The sequence below is a fragment of the Magallana gigas genome, chromosome 7 (assembly GCF_963853765.1).
Source record: "Magallana gigas chromosome 7, xbMagGiga1.1, whole genome shotgun sequence".
Taxonomy (NCBI): domain Eukaryota; kingdom Metazoa; phylum Mollusca; class Bivalvia; order Ostreida; family Ostreidae; genus Magallana; species Magallana gigas.
The window spans coordinates 47,357,531-47,378,938 of NC_088859.1; the positions used below are offsets into that span (position 1 = coordinate 47,357,531).

The 21,408-nt window shown below is 32.5% G+C and overlaps 1 protein-coding gene across 1 annotated transcript in view; it reads left to right on the forward strand.

Annotated features, from left to right (window-relative positions):
* The window catches only part of LOC105334403 (protocadherin Fat 4), a 124,624-nt gene that overhangs the window by 9,662 nt on the left and 93,554 nt on the right, over positions 1–21,408 (forward strand). The window contains exons 2-4 of the mRNA XM_066066161.1: positions 7,269–7,347; positions 8,159–8,257; positions 10,404–10,534. Coding sequence (XP_065922233.1) covers positions 7,269–7,347; positions 8,159–8,257; positions 10,404–10,534 — 309 coding nt within the window. The remainder of the gene's footprint in view (positions 1–7,268; positions 7,348–8,158; positions 8,258–10,403; positions 10,535–21,408) is intronic.

The following is a 21,408-nucleotide window of genomic DNA, read 5'->3' on the forward strand; positions in this document are numbered from 1 at the left end:
TCCTATCAGGTTTATCATTCAATTTTAACAGTTTTTTTGTTCATCCTATCGTGTCTATAGTTTCGTGCCCTTTCATCCGCAAGTAAATTTTATTTCACACCTGCAACTTCGTTCAGTGCGCCGTATACGAAATTTTTTCGAACAAGAATTGTAAAAGCCTTTCCAGCATTCTATAATGATACTAATTTCTTAATTATTTAGATCAAAATTAACCAATATTACTATAAGCTTTGAAAATGAAAATATTTATGTCAACTATCGAAGTTCTTAGGAACAATGTAACATATTTACCTTTATATTGAATATATTAAATCGTACGCGGAGTGTATACTTGAGTAATCATTAACTATTATGCAATACAAGTTTAGCTTTTTAAAAAAGCTACCGTCTTTAGAGCAAACTCTAATTTAAAAATAGTATTGATTTATCAAAGAAATTTTAATTCTTTTCTACATAAATGTCGCTTTCCCCTTCGTGTGGAACTTTATTACATGTGCCATAAACCCGCGTGCTTGAAATTGAGAAATGCTTATCACGTGCTTGTTAGTTGAAATTGACCATAGTAGATAAAATAGATCTTAGAAAGGGTCGTATTATTTTTTTTAAAATCAAATTTAGAATCATAGCTTTCAGCTCCTTGTTTTACTGATATTAGTTTTACCGTATCTAATATGCAAACTTGTTTACTGATATTAGCCATACCGTATCAAATTTTCAACATTACAATAGGAAAAGAAAAAAAATTCAACATACAAAAGGAAAAGGGCAAAATATTTAATAAATATTAAAGAATATTGCTTTTAACAACTTGTACTGGAAAAATTAAAGCCTGAATTTCATTAATTGCAATTGCTTTTTCGTTTTCCCATTTTTAAGATTTGAAATCTACGAAATTTGGTAAGTCGTACGTAAAAAAGATCATCAGAAAATTATCTCCCTTGCGCCGAACAGTTTTTCAACCAATGAAATAAATGTAGATATTTACATCATGTATTTTCTACAAATAACAAGGAAGAGGAAGTGCACAACCCGGAGACTGTAAATTATTTCAACTCTTTATCTTGGAAGGCGGTAAAAATTTGTTTTCCTGCAACATATTTTACAGAAACAAATGTATTTATTGTATAACTTATATCTAATTAAAACAAAGCTGAATTTTAATTGAAGCCGTAATTTTCTGTGTGATATTTGATTTCGAGCTGAAATGTTCTCGGGAATCAGCTAGGGTGTGTGGTAATAAAAACAATGTTAACAAATCGTATGCAAAATGTGTATCTGCATAAATATTTAACTGATATGTAATATAATTCGTTTTTATGCATCATTCTCTTTATATACAGAAAGAAATGTGTTTATGATAGATTAATATTTACTTAAACAAGAGTTGGATTTTTATAACTAAACTCGCTATTTTCCGTGTGATTGATCTCGGGCTGAAATATTTGCAGCGATCAGCAACGGAATTTCACCGAAATTTCATAGCATTTTAGTGAGAAATATTTTGTGATATGTTATAAAAGCACAAATGTTCATCTCATATTTGTTTAACTAAAGATTATTATTTTTTCTCATGTGCTACGTAATTAGGGGCTTTAAGGGACCAGAAGTCCAAAACTTTGATCACCTATATCTCAAAAAGGACAAACATAGAATAAAAGATGCTTAAAATGATGTTCTTTACAATATTCAAGGATCAAATTTTCCTTATGTGGCCCCAAAAAGGAGATAAGGGGTCGGTCCCTATATCGTTATTTCCAAGATAGCTCAAGAACGGTAACAAATCTCTAAACACAATCTTTTTGAACAAAATATGTTTAATATCAAAAGACTTTTTATTTAATATCAAGAAAAAGGGACTGGCCTCTCAATTTAGGGGCCAAAAGGGCTCTGGAGTGTCTTTCTTTCAGAGCACTTAACTGAGAAATATTTTGTAATATGTTATAGAAGCGAACATGTTCATCACACATTTATTTAGCCATTGATTATAAATAAAAAATTCTTTTTTCATAGCAGCACTTTACTGAGAATACTCTGTAATATGTTAAAGAAGCAAAAATGTTCATATCACATTAGTTTAACTATAGATCATATAAAAATGCTCATGCGTAACATATTTAGGGGTTTTAAGGGGTCAGATGTCTAGAACTTTGATCACTTATATCTAAAAAAGGACAAATATTTTAAAAAGCAACATAGAATAAAAGATGCCAAGAATGATGTTCTAAACAATATCCAACCATCAAAATTTTGTGATATCAAAATTTCTTTATGTGTCCCCGATAAGGAGATAAGGGATCAGTCCTTAAAACGTTCTTTCTCATATAATTTAAGAACGTTAACGAATTTCTAAACACTTGTTGAATAAAATATGTTTACAAGAACAATAACAAATAACTGCGAACGCTAACGCCCGTTTCCCGCCTACATTTTACATCCAATTATTTCGGAATTTCTGTCAGAAAATCAAAAACTAAGTTTTCTACTAAAAAGTATAATCAAATCCTAATCAATTTATATCAAAATAAAATTTGTAATCAAATTAATTATCTTTAAACAAAAGTTTTGCTAACGGGAGGTCTTAAAATTTATTCATTGAAATCGGTCTCTATGAGTGAGGAAAATATTTTTTAGCGGCCAATATGTGCATAAAAACTTAATAATAACATATTTACGATATATATTAAAGTAAAATTTCATTTTAATTCATATCTGTTAATTATTTTTCGAAAATTTACAGAACAAAATTCTTTGGAATGTATTTCGGTCTGTAGACATATGTCCCCCCCCCCCCCCCCCCCCGTGAAACAACAAACCCTTTGGTAAAAATATGCTAAATAACAATATTTAAATCCCCTCAAAAGGAATTTTTGTTTCACGGGGGGGAAAGATGTTTTAAAAAACATTTCCGTTTTCCGTTATTTTCTATTATGAAATGAGCTATTTTAACCCAAAATACAAAGTTATCTCTCTTTGTTTGACCAAATCATTTATATTTAATGAAAATATACATAAATGTTTACATTATAATAAAAAAAATAACTTTGATTAGACAACTTTCAAAAAATGACTTTTAGTTAGGCGGCTAGACAATGCAGTTCGCAGTCCTTTCTAAACACTTGTTGAACAAAATGTGTTTATGTTTTGAATGATCTAGGCCTTTCGTTTAATACCAAGAAAAAGGGGATGGCCCTTATAATTAGGGAATCAGAATCAGAGGAGTCTAAAGTCTTTATAGCTCTTTACTGGTGGATATCTTGTAATAGATTAAAGAAGTAAAAATGTGTATCTTACTGTTATGTAACCACATAATATAATTATTTTCTGACATGTTACGTAATAATGGGTTTTCACCAGCATTGTACCACACTGTACACCACTGAACGGGGTACTGACCAGCATTGAACCCCACTGTACACCGTTGTACTGGGTACAGACCAGCATTGTACCCCACTGTACATCATTGTACAGGGTACTGACAAACACTGTACCTATGTTTTTATAAGTTATTATAAATGTTTAAACAATGAATTGAATATTTAGTTCCTTTAAAATTTGAGACAAAAATCTGGATCTTTTCCTATTGCTAACAAGAGAGAAAATGGGCTTCTATATCTTTAAGTTCATACTTGTTTATAATTTCATGCGCGGTCAGAAATGTTTCCAGGGACGGGGCAGGATTATCATTGTTTTCTGAGGGAACTAAGACCTATTTTATATAGTTGTACTATATAAGTTTTAAAAAAATTGAATTTTCTCTGACATCTCCCCCATCCCCCGATCCGCGCAGGTATTAAATAATCAGAATCCAATAAGCCTACAAAGTATAACAGCTTATTCATTTCAAAAGAGAAAGTATTTTTATTTCAATATTTATGTTTTAGTGACTAAATATTAAGGGGTTTTTTTTATAAATTGAATTTATTTTATTTAGTATTGTCAAATGAATATTAGTATATATTAAAGGTTATTGTGGTCTTTAAATCTTTAAATCAAGTTGAAATATATATTTATAAAAAAAATATATACGAATAAACGAAATAATCTTCATATTCATCATTTTAGATGCGTTTTTTAATATTTTGATTAAGTCGGATATCAATTATTTATAAATTCATCACCCCACCCACTCCATCCCCACCAGTCGCTGATATCAAAATAAGTATGGTGTAAAATTAAAAATGAAATGTGGTAACGAAGAGTGTTCCAATAATATTTTACTCAATTACGGTACTTTTATTATTATACTCTTGAATTTGAACACTGTTCGATGAGAGAGTAATATAATTTTGATAAGAAAAAAACATATCTCTCTCTCTCTCTCTCTCTCTCTCTCTCTCTCTCTCTCTCTCTCTCTCTCTCTCTCTCTCTCTCTCTCTCTCTGTTATGTTGTAATTATTCTCCTAAACGTTTTTGACTTAAAATTATCTTTCGTTTTTTCTTCTGTTTGGTTTTTTTTATTTACTGAAACTAGTAATTTGTATCATAGCAAACAAGATAATTACAATCTACTATAAAACTCTCTCTCTCTCTCTCTCTCTCTCTCTCTCTCTCTCTCTCTCTCTCTCTCTCTCTAACGTGCGAATATTTTAGTATTTGATTAAAGTACTACCGGCAACATGTAGTAATGTTGACAGCGACTAAATTAAATATGTATTTCTTTCTAGCTACGGGATAATATCTGTGGCTTCAAATGATTTGACTTAAGTTCTTAATGATTGAAAGTCAACGCTAAACTAGTAAATTTTTTATCGACGGTGTACTGATTCCTTTTTGTATATATCTAGAGAAAAAATCTTTTGTCTGTCTGGGAACAACGAAAAAATCGGAACTAACAGAAAAGGCTTAGTCTATACACACGATCGGGTGACTGCGACAAGGTGTGAAAACTTCGCTACCACCTGTGTAAATTTCTTACAAATCAGAATCCCCTTTCCATAAAGATGCTTTGTAGAAGTTTGGTTAATTTGGTTCTAGAGAAGAAGTAAAAAAAATGTGAAAAGTTTATGGACAGAGGGACGGACAGAAGGACGGACGAAGGACAGCAGGTGATCAGAAAAGCTCATTTGAACCTTCGGTTCAGGTGAGCTAAAAATGGAACTCGTAAATGTTCTAACCATGGCATTGGAAATCTACAAAATTGTTTTGTTAAAAAAATTATCTTGATTGCACACACAAGTACTCTGAAATTGACATTTAAAAGATCAATGAATTTCTGATAGAAAACATCTAAGACTATATACTTTTTGGAGACCAGGTCTTCCAACATCAGTCGAAATTTGCGTGGGCACATTTGTGCAACGAATATTCGTTAAGCAATAGCATGCTCTTATATGAACAATTTCTTAATTTCAAGATTTGGGGAATTCCAATGGGGAATCTTCATTATCAGAATTTGAACAAAGCCAAAAATGTTGGAAACTTTAATGTCTGTTAGAGTAAACAAATATTGGCCTCTTCGATTATTTGTTACGCAAGCAAGTTGTTGTTATGAGAAAATTTAAATTGATATTGTCCGATCCCCAGAGCAGTTTTGAAAAAAACGCGTCAAGGTTTTACAATGGCAGGGCAAAATAACAGTCTTAAGTTCTTTAGAATTTAGAAAAGACTAAATCAAAATCAATCATAGTCGATCACTTATACCTGTAGTCAAAAATGTACATTTTTTATAGAAATATATTTTTAATTGTAAGAATCATTTTCAATAGACTATCATCATAAGACGCTACAGCCACGACCTGGGATGTTTAATGTGTATTGAAAAAATTCACTAAATCGTTTTTAAAATTTATCAAATATATAAAAAAAATTGAGGCCAAAGGCAATATTGAGGCCTAAAAAGTGAGTCCAGACAAGCTACAAGCCTAGGCCCGGTTTTAGACTTTGCCTGAGGCTGATATCGAATTTCTTCCGGGGAGGGAAATTTGGGCTTGATCGGTGTTGGCAGGTAATGTAAACAAACTGGCATTTTTAGTGTGCATTATACAGTTATATAGAGATTTGATGTTATGACCCAATTTACAAATGTTTGAGATATTTAATGATCCTTAAAACAGCCTAGTCTCTTAAAGGGGCCTAGACACGATTTGAGATGAAAATTTTATTTCTAATTTTTATGTATAAAATGGTTTACTTGTGTAATTTGAATGATTCACCAAAATTTGAATGTTAGAAGTCAAGTTACAAGTGAGATAAACAAAGCTCGAGTCTTATATTTGTTTACAAATAATGTTTAATAAAGAAATAACCATTTTTTTGACAAAATATCTATTGGCAAACAAGATAAACCGGTTCAATGTGTTCAAAAATTATTTTATCAACAACAAAAAACTAATTAGACTGAAACTTATACCAATACACCACATATGTAAACAGTCACAGAACTCGAGCTTTGTTTACAAAATAAAGAATTCTAACCTCTGTAACTCGCTAGTAACTTGATATTTGACTTTCAAATTTTGACAAAGCATTAAAAACATCCATATTGACCATTGTAAACATTAAAAATGAAAAAATAAATTTTGAAAAAATTGAGCCTAAATTGTGCCTAAGTCCCTTTAAAATGACTCTAATATCTCAATTCTACATTTCGTCAACGTTTTGAAATGGGATGGGTTGTGGCCCTAAATTCTTAACGCTGAATGCTTTAATATCTTGCATAATCCATAATGATTACTTGGCAATAGTAAGAGAAGTGTTGTATATGCATATTATGGTGGGTGTAAACTTTGATAAAATCAATTAAAACTGAACCAGTCAGTTAACTATATATATAATATATATATATATATATATATATATATATATATATATATATATATATATATGTGTGTGTGTGTGTGTGTGTGTGTGTGTGTGTGTGTGTGTGTGTATTCCATATGATTATCTCTTATACGGTAATAAATCAATAAAACTTCAATAAAAACTCTTTGAAAACGTGGGAAAATTTAAGGCCAACAATTCTCGAAGAGGCCAAAGGACCAGGCTAAATTTTAGATCAAAACTGAGGCAAATTTGAAACCAACGCATTGGGCCAACCCAAGGCTAGGTTTTAGGATTATGTTGTTGTGTACAAATGAAAATCAAGGTGCTTGAACAATCTGCTTAATTCGAATTGAATAAATGCAAATATTGCTTAATTTATTTTTAATGTATCATAATAGTTATTTTGCATGATTGCAAATATGTGAGTCTAATAAATATAACTGAAACACTTTTAAGAAAAGAAGCCAAAATTATTAATATTTATACACAGGGCTTTATATTTTTAGATAAGACCTATCCTCGGAGATGCAATGAAATTCAGGGCATTTATCATATTCAGTTTTGTTTGTCTTCATGACTTATCAGGTTTGAACTTTTTTATCAGTATATATTTTAATTGTTTCCAATATTCAATTTATATCTCTTTTACAAAAACTACACACGAAGCTGTGTATTATTCCCGAGCAAAAAATAAAAATTAGTTCCAATGTCATTTGCATACTGCTGGTAGCTATAAATGAGTGCAACTTGTGTGTATTCTTAGACATGTATTAGAATTTTATTTTCATAAACATAAAGTTAACTTCTGTGAATTTTTTAAATCATTTTATCCAAACCTTAGCATGAAATATCTGGCATTATATACTTGTGCATGGAAAATAGTCATCAAAACTGTTCAGTAGCAGCATTGATTTTATTCGATTGTTATCTCCGATTTTTTTCTGGTTTTATCCAGATCATCATATTTCAATCAAAGTCTTATAACTTGAATTTGTTTACCAACAACAAACTTTGCATGACTGAAAAAAAAAGTTTTCTTTGATTTATTAAAACACCTATTTGCTGGCTAATTGGGACAAAAACTTTATTCTCCCTCTGCTGGTAACCATTTTTTGAGTTGCTTTACATCATGTAAACATTAATTTTATAATTTTTTTAAAATTAAACTTTATTTCACTTTAACAACAATATCTAATTACAAAACATTTATAAGTTAAGGTTTTAATATGTTATAAGGAGCAAAGATTTTATATTCTTTCCAGCTATTGTTTGTTAAATATGAGGCAAATTGTTAATCAAATAGCAGTTGCAATGATAAAATATACTGACATGTACATGGAGTTAAACTTAACAGTTGATTAAGTCTTTAATTAACCCTTACAGGTCTCTTTTACAGGTGCAACAAATGGTTCGTTTCATATCTCTCAAACTATTGACACTTGTTATAACTTTCAAAGTAAACGAGTTGTCCAGGTTCCGGAAAATGCAACTACAGGTACTATAATTATAATAATCTCAGATAATATTGAGCAATCTTTACAAATTGTAGCATATTTAGGTATAGGCAAACATAGAATGTTATCTTCATTATCAACATCACGGGTCTTTAACTGTTGAGAAAAAATGTCCAAACTAATTTATTTCTCCTATGGAAAGAGGGTGTTGCAAAAAACAGGATTATTCCCCATGCACGGGTATAGGTTCTGACCCCTCCCCCTTCAAATTTAAATTCCTTTACATTTACAGAATACTATTACCAAAAATATGCCTTATATCCGCCTCTGGAAAACTCAAATAACCGTCGAACACCCCCCCCCCTGGGAAATTTTTTCTGGATCCGCGCATATTTCCCTAACACCCCTGCGAATGTTACTATCATTTAAATTTTAGACCACGTGGTTTTATTTGAACCTTTCAGTTTCGCAGTTTAAAACGTGCCTCGTGTTTATAGTGTATTTCATAGAATCTAGGTACTTGTAATCAAATATAAAATCTGGACGTTTATTGATTTAAAACTTTATCTTCATTAATTGGTGGCTAAAATGACTTCTAGAAATGAAAAATGACATTAGGAAAAATAAGTGTTCACTCTGCTGTAGTAACAATCAACATGTTTAGTAGCGATTCCCCCGATGGATTAATTTTTGATCCGCGCCTGAGCTAGTAATAGCATCTGTAGTGAAACAGACTATTTTATGCAGAATAATCCATAAAAATTACTCGATATACTAAGTTTTTATACAGAACAGACATCGATTCTTTTTTAAAAAGCACGATATTACACACTACAAGCATCAAACATGGCTAAGATTTTATTAAGCAACCCAACGTTTATATTGTCAACCACATGTAGAGTGGTTGAACACGAAGGATAACTCTGTTCTGAATATCATCGTTTAATTTAAATAACTGCTAAATGATGAAATAAGACATGCATCTTAATAGATTTTCGTGTTTTAACATAAACCAAAGTAGGATATGTTATGAAAAACGACCAGTACTTACGTATTTTGAGAATATTATCCGAACACTTATACTTCCGCTCGAAATTTCACAGTACTAAACAAATCTCGGGGAAGTCTCGTGACCTTTCATTCGAGAACCTCTGGGTTTATCCCATACTTATCAACGATAAAGAAATCATTCCGAAGACATTCGCAGGGGTGCCTAAGGTGGTATAGAAATTTAAATACCCGTAACGCTTGAAGATTTATATTTAAATATAGACACATTACGTAGACGACTATATTAACATAGCGGCTTATGTTCCGATGGAGTTTTACACCAACATTTTACGTGCATATTGTTCAAACACGGCAACCATCATTTGATTTTTTTAAAGAATACAGTTAGGAAGATGACTATGTATTCTGTCTTTTGAAGTTAAAGTTAAATTATCTATATTCGTTACCTTTTCATGCGATTAAACAAATATGGTTGGAAAAATGTCCACTGTTCCGAGATTCGAACCCAATATGTGTTACAATCCATGTCAAACAGCGTAATCACTCGACCAATCTAAACATGACTTATAACTGCGAAAAGTTCTTAGATTTTAAAAGGTATTAATGATTTTCCCAAAAGTTAGATTTTTTTTTTTACAACAATGAGGTTTCTCGTTTTGTAAAGCATGAAATCTGCCATATTTGTTTGTGTAACCATTTTCAATTTATTTTATAAAAGTTAGTACACACTCTACAGATAAAATTTTACACTGCTTTATGTACAACGTTGCATGCAAAAAGATTATCACCGATATTTTTTCTTTGATTTTTCCATTTTATATGCAACTCCTTAAGGTAAAATTCGCGTAGGAACTGCAACATTTTCTTTGTTCTACTTTTGTTCATCAGTCAGAGAGATGAGTGTATGATAACGATGGGCAAATTGTAAATGCAGAGTCAGGGCCTTATTGGTCATTTGGTGAACTATTCTTTAAAAAATATTAATTCTCGTGTTGAAGAACCGGTAGTTCAACGAAGTGTAAACTACTACCGGGTAGAAGGGACTACCTTTACCAAATTTGTGAATGTTTTGACTCAGCGTTCATAGTATATATTGCTTTGATTATGCTAAATATATTGGATAACTATGATCGGATAATTAAAATAGTAAGTTTACGTTCTTGTTTTATTTTGTAGGGACTACACTTTTTAATTTCAGCAGTATAACGAACCTAACTTTTAAATCAGTGCAAAACAATGCATTCAAAATAGTAAATCATACAAGTTTCTGGACAATTGAAACAAACGCTTCACTGGATTTTGAAAAAGTAAGTATGATGTATGATGAATACAATTAAATTATTTTTAGTACACACATAGCATATACTCTTACCGCTCCTTCCCCATAAAAGTGTTGATGGAATTTTTGTTGAATTGAAAATACGCCCTTCCAAAGATTACCACTGGAGATAATTAATAATTATAGAAAAAGTGAATGCCATAGGACAGAAAAGTTGACACTATTGTAAAAGCATCACCATGAAATTTAGATACAAGTTTGTTCAAATCATGATCCAATCATGATTGTTGATGGTTTTTTCCTTATGTACTATTTACTTGCTTACTATCATATTCATTATAACTGGATTAAATACACTATTGTATTAAAATATTTTTGAAATAACTATTCATCGGTTTAAATTTATATATGCCGTATAAATGGCATTTTTGCAATGTTCAAAAGCTAGACCCAAATTTTGTCAGCATGACTCGATACATGAAAAAGAAAGAAGTTTATAAAAAAAAATTGCAATTTTTTGATAAATATCAACGAGGTACTAGCCATAATTTGAAAATGAATAACGGCGATTTACTTATGCATATTCATCAACGATTAACGTTCGAGATGGAATTGCGCATGTGCGTGAGAATAGTAATTTAAAAAGCATCATGCAGGACGAGGCAATACGACAGATTAACATTTGTTTGAATTCCTATAAACAAGTTTGTGTGCTGCTAACATTTGTTTTAATATTTTTGCATTTTATGATGATGGTTGCGTATGATGTCTTATCGGTGTCGAATACAATCGATGAGATCTTAAATTATGCCCCCTCCCTGTGGCGGTTGCCAGCCTACATGTACATCATCGTGTGCACAGATTTAGAGAAGGGGTGGGAGTGAGGGGGTTCAGACCCCCCCCCCCCCTCCCTCCCCATGAAAATTCATTTATATCAATAGTAAAATTACCAAAAATACACCTTGGACCCCAATGCTCTTACAGACATGTAAACGCTCTAACCCACTGCGCTTCAATGTTAGGTAACATTATTTGGGGGGTAAATATTTAATTAATATTTAATATACTTTATTGTTTATCTCAATAGGAAGTATACATCACGTACAATATGCAGGTGTCCTGCACCACCTTAAAGCTGTTATTTACCTATTAAAATAGTGCAAGTGGATTTGAAGAATAGGTCATAAAAATACATGCATGCCCATTGTTACAAATAACTGATCTTTGTCTGAAGTTACATACAAAACACAGGTCTGCAGGTCTCATCAGCGGGTATTAGTTTTACCCAGCTCTTCGATTAGATGGGTTTACGTGTATACATACATGTATGTGTTTTCCATATGCAGGAAAGGATTAGTTAAGATCAGCTAAAGGAATTCATTATTGTGTTTTAATTGGATTATCATTATGATGTTGACTAATATAGGTAAGCATAATACATGTAGTACATGTAGCAGTAGCACAATATAATGAGATGCCAGCATACATAATTTCAATTTCTAAATGTGATCTCCCTTTGACAGCATACTGTATCATCATCTTTTAATATTTAAATAAGCTTATCATCGTTACTTATATATCCTATCGCATTTGTAAAGTTTCTGTCATTTTAATTGCAAAGTTATTTTTTTCATTTGTCAGACTTGCATTATTGAGTTGACCCCATATTGACCCTGTATAAACAATTTCGTATTAGAGAATCTGGGGGAATAAGCCGAGGCAAAAAAACACATAGGTCCATTAAAAAACTAACATTTTTTTTCTAACAAATTTCACTTTTGTTACATTTATTAAACATATACGTAATCATATACATTCAGTGCTGCCATAACCCACAAAAAGTAACTTCACATTTAATTGTTATTAAGACAACAACATATTTATATGCTCTTTAAATGGCTAAAGTCAAGTTGTTTGCGTAATACTGATAACAATACAATCAGCTATATTATACCATCTAAACAAGCAAATCGGTGGTGTAGTGGTAAGCGAGGAGTTCTTTGAACAAATGGCACTGTAAAAGCAGGTGTTCGAATCGTATGCGTTTTGGGTTTTTTTGTTTATCTTTTTGTTTACATTGTTAAAATGTAATTTTCTTTTTATACTTAATAATATACAATGTTAAAATGTATTTTTCTTTTCTTTTCTTAATAATTAAAAATTTGCTAATAATAACTTGAAATTATTTGATATGCGTTTTCTACTACTTTTATAAGATATGAAAGTATGTTATTCTCGTTGAGATTGCACGATTTCATATTGTAAACAGATGGTTGTTGTGCATGCAAGAAACTATTAATTGGCAAGATAAAACGTTCCATCTCTGAATCCTTGAGAGTCTTGTTAACACAACAGGGACATACGCTGGACAAAAGCATGTAGTTGTGCTCAAAATGCAGAATACAAGCTAAGTCAAACGTACAGTGTGCGCCTAATGAAAATTCAACAATTAACTAGGCATGTATTTCACTTCCAATTGCATCGGCAGGAAAATCACATTACAAATGCGTGTTTTGTTGAGAAAGAAAAAGCATAGTAGTTGTACCAGAAGACACATAGACCACTCGGACCAATGACCAACACAAAGTATGACCAGTGACGAATAACCCCCTTGTTATACGTTAGTGGTTTGACTACCGCTGTCTTCCGTGTGGTATATATCATAGGCGTCGGAACCGGGGGGGGGGGGGGCGCTAACTTTTTTTGCAAATTTATACATTCCAAAGACCTTTTTTTGCTTGTCAATATTTTGTACAAGTCTAGCCCCCCTCCCCCACTTTCATTTTGATTCCGACGCCACTCATTTTTTTTTGGGGGGGGGGGGGGGGAACTTGTTTTAAATACCTACAAAAGGTGTTACCTAAATTCCTCCTGTTCCCGAAGCGGAACAAATCGCCTACTACAAATGGTGGAATCGACTCCCCCGTACTCTTTGTCGACTCCCCTGCGTTAGGGGTTGTATATGATGACTGAGGTAAATTAGTAAATAAAATATTTTTAGAAAGTAATCAACATTTTTGTATTTAATCTCTTTAAATGAGTACTTGATTGTCATTTCAAATTTGCCAGTTTAAAGTATATTTAAATACTATAGAATTTAAGCACAGTTACGCCTTTTTGGACATTTTCATTTGGACAATACTGTCCACCGTTTAAATGCCCAGTTAACTCGTACGTTTATTACTTCTTATTAAAGGTACGAGAAGGTCGTGGGCATTTGCAACGGCTTATTCCCCCAGATTCTTTGTGTATTACATGTAAGTAAGTGTAGACACTTATCATTTTTATATGAGTTAATTTAGGAAGGAAGGAGTATTTCTATCTTAATGTATTATTATAATGCATCAAATACAATGTAGGTCATGACCTTATGGGACTGTTCTGACCCCACGAAACAGGAAAATACAAAATATCTTCTAATGTCATTATGATGCATCAAATGGTGTAAAGTACATAAATGACGTTGTTGACGTTGTTGACGGTGTTGTCTTTAACCCCCCCCCCCCCTCGCCTTTATGAAATAGGAAATGATGATACACTGTATATTTTGTTAACTTCTGAGATCTGAGATCGTAGCCTAATGATGACACTGCTTTAAATGTTTAGGAGACTTTACAATTGCATATAACATTTTGTTTATAAATCTTAAAAACTGAATTAAGCAATTTCCAAATGGTAATGTGCATCAGGAGAGAAAAAGCAGTCAAGAAATGATTTAAACTTTAGTACTATACACATGTAAGAATGTATTAAGAAGACTGAATCTTTAGAACCAGGTAACATTGGGGGGGGGGGGGGGGGGTTGGCGTGAATGTGGAGTATAAACATTTATAATTTGAATCATTTATTGTTATTAATTTTAACTTGTCAATGAATACTAGTTATTGATCCTAAGGTAGAAATATGACCTCTGATCATATCTCAGTAGATCATATCTCAATAGATCAGTTGTCAATTATGCAAGGTGTAATGTAATTTTTTTTTAGAATAACATTTTTTATCAGTTCATAAAAGTTTTTAGACACACAAATTATATTTTGATTTCAATAGATCATTCGACAATTGGGGGGGGGGGGGGGGGGGGGGCAGGTTATATTTGAGTTTGTTTGGATTGGGGGTTCCAAGTCATATATTTGACAATTTTTAATTTATTTAAAATAAGACTTATCCATACTACAGTCATGAACATGAATAGTATAGAACAAAACACAAACTAATACATGTATATATACATAGGAAGTATTACAAAACATAGATGATTGATCTTTATCTGGGTTCTTAAATTGAATCATATATCATGTACATATCATATTATTGTTTTTTTTGTTTAAGGCATTTCAGATGGTATGTAGGTCATGATCCCAAGTGCTCTTCCTGAAATTATCAAATATCATAAAAACCGTTGAGATCCCCACCTTAATCCAAAGATATTTTTCCTCCTTAGGTCATGGTGCATTAGATCATTATGGCATGTAAGTCATGACCCTAAGGGGTCATCCTGACCCCCTTAGAATCAGAAATTGTCAATTTATCTTTAAATTATTGATGTTTGATGATCCTATCTCTATTTAATCTTTATTATTAAGTCTCCCGAATGAAATTTAGAGACTTATTGTTTTTGTACAGTTCTTAATACATGTATTATTATTCTTCGTCTTCTTTTTCTTTTTTCTCGCTATGAACTTGTTTCTCAGAGATGACTGAACAGAATTGTACAAAACTTTAGGATATGATTGGCCTGCATATCTAGGTGTGCATCCTGGTTTGATTTTTCTCATTTTGGGTTAGACAACCACTTTTCGGGGGGGGGGGGGTGTCAAAAGGGTGTGGGGTCTAACATTGAACCTTGTAGGAAGAATCGTAGATTCTAGATCTATTGTAAATGGTAACTTGAAAACGGACAAAGATAATAATATAGGGTTTTCATAATCATATATTGACTGTTACTGGCAATATATAGGGTTTATTAGATCTTACCCCTGGGGTCATCCCCATCCCCCAGGAATTTAAAATTACCATATATCTCAGAAACTGTTATAATCATGACCCCTAAACCATATATATTCATGTTTCTGATGTCAAAGGGCATCAAATGTTATGTAGGTCATGAGCCCTGTGGGTGGTCCTGACCCCCTCAAACAGCAAGTCCCTTAATATCTTCAAAACAGTTGAGATCTCCACCCTTAAACCATATATATTCTTGTTCCTTGTACAAAGGGGCATCAAACGGTATGTAGGTCATGGGCCCTGGGGGTGGTCATTACCCCCCTCGAACAGGAAGTGCACGAATATATCGAAAACGGTTGAGATCCCCACCCCTTAACCATATATATTATTGATCCTTAAAGGGGATCAAAAGGTATGTAGATAATGGGCCTCAGGGTTAAATTTTATTTTTCAAAACCGTAATGCACATCTATGGAACAGTTTCTATCATATCCCAAGATATGATATGTCTATCCATTAAATTAGAAGAGGAGTTCTAGGATCTATGTTTTTTTGAAGTGATAAACGTCAATTTTCTGCTACTTTTTGATCCCCTGGATGAAATTTAAATTTTGAAAACCTTATTGCACATCTATAGGACAGCCCAAATCATATCTCAAGAGATGGCGTAGCTACTCCAAAAGTTGTAAGAGGAGTTCTGGGAACCATACTTTTTTGCAAAAAAACGTCATTTTTTGTTGCCCACTGATCCCCTTAATAAAAAAAAATTCTGGAACCTGATCACACTTCAATATGACACCCCCAATCATATTCTAGAAGATCATTTGGCTACTGCCAAAAAAAAAAATGACGCGTTTTTGAAACCTGTTTTTTTGTAAAAAATATACCCTCATTTTTCAGCCATTAAATGACCCCCAGGTCAAAATTGAAAATTCCGAAACCTTATTGCACATCTATAGGATACCCTAAAACATATTCCGAGAGAAGATTTGTCTACTGTTGAAAATGTAGGAGTTCGAGGAAGAGGGTTTTTTGTGAAAAAAGTCATTTTTTTTTACCAATTATTTAACCCCCAGGACTAACAGAGAATTTTTGAAACCATTTTACAAAACAACACGATACCCCAAATCAAACTCCAAGAGTTCAATTTGCTGGTTTATAAGATGTAAGAGCAGTTTGAGAAAGTATTAGAAAGTGCAGGTATAATAATTTGAATATATCATAAATACTTTTAAATGCGTTTGATTCAAACAGTATAAAGAAAGTTTATAACTTTTGTAACTTTAGGGGGATGTGCGGCCATCTTGTACATTGGAGGATAAGAATGTAAAAATTCCTTGAACTGACTTGTTTCTGTCCGAAACTGGCCAAAAATGTTGCCAAAAGATATAATAGCAATAAATATGAAGTCTTATATGTCATTTTGTTTGAAAAGTATGCATACAAGAACAGTACAATGCCTTGTCAATAACTCAGAACAGCTGTCGAACTGCGCAAGTACAGACTTAATTTGAAGATTTAAAAATCTGAAAAATATGAAGGCGGTTCATTGGTGTCCTCTTTACAACCATTTGTTGAGAATATGTTTGAATTTTGCTCATTTAAGTAGTAAATTTGCCTCAAAATTGGGTACCTTATTTTTATAAGTCGGCATGAGATTTATTTTTAGAACAAGAAAAATCCAGTCTATACTTAGAACTCCTTCCTTACCAAAGTAAAATTATTGCTGCAACAATGCCGCAATATTGCGGTACTATTGCAACAACATATTTTTGTTACCAGAAACCAGATTTTGAGACTAGTGAAATGTTGCCGCTAGCTGCAACAACTTCTGGTAACATTTTGGCAATACTGCTGGAGTGTTGCTGCTAGCGGCAATAACTGCTGGCAACATTCTGGCAATACTATTAGAGTTATTTCTGTAAAAAAAAATATATCAACATTGCACATAGAATATCGCCACTAGCTGCAACGACTTCTGGTAATATTCTGGCTACACTCAGTATCATACTGCCAGAAATAATTTTCTGGTAACATCTACATGTATTTGATCATTTAAATCATGAACCAATTTATACATAATATATAATTCGATCTGGCAATACTGCTAGGCATCATACTTGATTTCTGCTTTAATTATAATTTAAGGAGAAGCTGAGCAGTTGAGGGGGGATAAAAATTATCAATTATTTAGATATGATTTCAGTTATAACACCTCAAAATTTGCCAGAAGTTTACCACAAACTTTTCTTTTTCCTCTGATTTATTATGCTTACCGAGCTTGCAAAAGCTTTAGCAGAATTTAGACTTATAAAATTTTACACATTCAGCACAAGTCTAAAACTGTCAAGTATAATTGCATGAATTGCTTTTGCATACATATTTTTCCTCAAAAAAATAATAAAAAGTCGAAAAAATTAAATTTAATAAATATTTTATGATTGAAGTCTTATTCTAAGAAAATCCAATTAAAAAAATCCAGTGATATTCCCTTCAATGGCATATAACTGTTATGCATGGTTACGATGTTTCACTATAAAAGACTGTTTGAATCACCCCCCCCCCCCACTCATGTTTTACGTGAATACCGACCTGTCTGTTCTTTTGTAACGGTATATTATTATATTCAGTAGTATATTCTTACTATATAACTCTATATAGACGAATAGTCAATAATTGTAATATTGGCTCGTCCGAAAAATATTGACCAGTCAATATTTTTTTAATATTGACCGGCTAGGAGTAATATCTAGAGAATATTCCCTCTATTTCAATTAATCGCTTTTGATTTGTTGATTCGTAAACGATTACGTAAATAACTCTTCGCGACTCCAAAACAAGGTGACGTCATAATAGATAGTCAGCCAAGGCAAGTAAACAACGGACGCGCAATGCGACGGTTTGCTATCATAACGGATATAAGGATTTGCGAATTACTGTGAAGTAAAATCAGGTAGAACATTTGTATGTTAATTCTTACGGGCGGTGGAATATCACTAGTGACCGTTTGATGCTGAGGATATTTTGGAAATGAACTTTGCACAAAATTGAATTCGTGAATTCTCTGTTGAGCTGAGAAAATTACGGCGATCTGTTTCAATTACTTTCTTAAATTTTGGTTTGTTTCTTCTTATAACAAAACAAATGTTGACTGAGTTTTTGGGCAACATTGATTATATTAGCCCCCTTGGGACGAAAATATTGCACTCCGCTTCGCGTCGGGCAATATTTCGTCCCTCGGGGGCTAATATAATCAATGTTGCCCTCAACCGCAGTCAATATTTGTATCTTGTATCTTTTTTATTAAGTTAAAATATCAGTCTACTTAGATTTGAGTATCTAAACTGCTCGATGCATGTTGAATTAAGAATTTTCGTATGCTGTTTGTTTCCACTTTTACTTTCGTTTCAATGTTAAGTTACGCGCGCGCTGATTGGTCGATCAAATCGCTAGCCGCCAAGCTGCCATGTTGTCTGCCATCGAGCCTCCTGCCATCACTGGAGATGGTGAAATGAATGAAATACGGGAATTATCTGTAAACAAGGTTAAAAAATACACCGTCAATGGAGTGTTTATCTGTAAAAAAAAAATCAACGGCTGAACTGAGGACGAATCTGAGTGAACGATTCGAGTGTTGACATCCCCTGCACCATCTGCATGAACACGTTTTTGAAAAAGTAAGTTTAGCAATAAAAATATATTCATTGAATGGCAGATTAAACATGTTTGTTATAAGAATATAAACCGAAGACTGCGATCTACCATTATACCAATGGGTTTAACACTGTTTAAGAACCATGCGCGGATCTAGAATTTTATTCCGGGGGGGGGGGGGGGGGGGGGTCCGACGGTTATTTGAGTTTGCCAGGGGAAGGGGGTCCGAGGCATATTTTAGGTAATTTTATAATGTAATTTAAAACAAATTTGAAGGGGGAGGGGGTCTGGACCCCCCTTGAAACTGCTTAAAATCTGAAAACAATTGCCAATGTGCTTATATGAAATCCATTTATCTTCCCAGTAGGTCGGCCCTGGGTTACACAGACCTGAAGAAAACCATAAAAAAAAGCTGTCACCTTACTGATTAAATGAATGGTGAAACTGGCAACCTAAAAAGAATGATGACGTAATTTGTATAAGATTATAAAGAGGAACATATACACAACAGTGCTGAATTCCAATGTAGATATTGTTGTGATAGCTGTTTTTGTGATTGTTTATGTGTGAAATCAGAATGCACACGAGACTGTCAAAAAAGGACATTTGGAATGCTTAGGACGAATGCCTTGATCAATCGTAATACAGCAAGTGGTTGTGCAGAACTTGTGAACTATATGGTTTGAGCTTTGCTTACGGTAAACAGTGAACTTTTGTCCATATCCGTCTGTGTGCGTTGTGTCAATCAAGTGCAATACATGTTATTCTGCAGCAATAAATTGTCACTGATTGGCTGAGTACTTTTGGTCAAGTTTCATCATGATTTGTGTTTATTGTATTTATGAAATGTGTTAAATTGAAAGATTATTAATTTTAACTGGTATCCTTTATAAGCATGTTGAAATTCCAGTTTCAGGTCTCTAATATTATACATTATATTTTTAATTCAATACTTATTTTGTGCATGTTACATTGAATAAAATAATTTTTTTACTTCTTTAATATTGTGTAATCGCAAACTGTTTTTTATTTTTTTTATTTTTGAAAGTCCAAATTTAATGTAATGCAAAATGTTAGTCTTGTTGTAACCTTTTTGCATCTTTAAAAAAATAAAACTGTAATGGCAATTAAAGATTTTTTCTTCATTTTGGTTGTAGATTAATGTAATATACATGACTGCTTTGTTGTATACATTTATTATTCATAAATATTACATATATTGTACCATTGATGCCAGAGCACAGAAAATGCATTGAACCAATATTTCTGCAATGTCATTTTTCATATGCAAATGTATTGCCAGAAAGGTGTTGCAGCAAAGTTTTTGCCGTAACACTTTTCTGGCAATATTGCTGCAATCTCAAGTATTGCCAGAAAGGTGCACGTGGTTGTCGCAACAATGTGTTGCAACAAAACTTTTGCGGCAACATCTTTCTGGCAATATTGCCGCAATCTCATTTGCATACGAAAAACGTTACTGCAGCAACATTGCCGCGATGTATTGCCAGAATGTTGCTGCAGTATTGCTGCAATAATGCCAGAATGTGTTGCCAGAAGGTCAATATTTTGGTAAGGGCTGTGTTTATGGAGACACATTGACGTTATATTTTCATAGAAAAAAATAAGTGTCAATTCAAAATAACCCATTTTGAATTTGATATACATCTCTATACCTATCCCATGTTTATTTTATGTGGATTATTTAGTTCTATAAGTATAAAATAAATATATTCTTTTTAAATGTGGAATAGAGGTCTAAAAAAGTGCACGTCTTAGATTAAAAAAGTTTACATCTTATTTAAACGAAAATATATCTATATATATATATACACAGACAAATATACCTTGTGGTTTTTTTTTTAAAAAGCATTCTACTTTGAGAGAAAGTTACAACTTAAACGAGCAAAAATTTAAACTTTTCCTCACAATTGCTTGTAGAGAGGACACAAATGAACCCTCTTTATATTTTTTTCCGGGTTTTTAAATGATCAATACCTTTGCTGTTCGACAGCTGTTCTAAGTGAATAAAAAGACATTGTATTGTTTTTATATGCATACTTTAAAAAAAAAATGACAATTAGGACTTTGTGTTCATCGCTTTTATATCTTTCGGGAACATTTTTGGCCAATTTGGCAGAAACAAGTCAGTTCAAGAAATTTTTACATTCTTATTCTCAAAGGTACAAGATGGCCATATATCCCCATTGATGGAAAGCATTTTATTGTTCAATAAGATAAACATGTTTTGCTTCTGTAATGTATTACAAAATATTTATTAGTTTAAAGCTATGGATAAAGGAC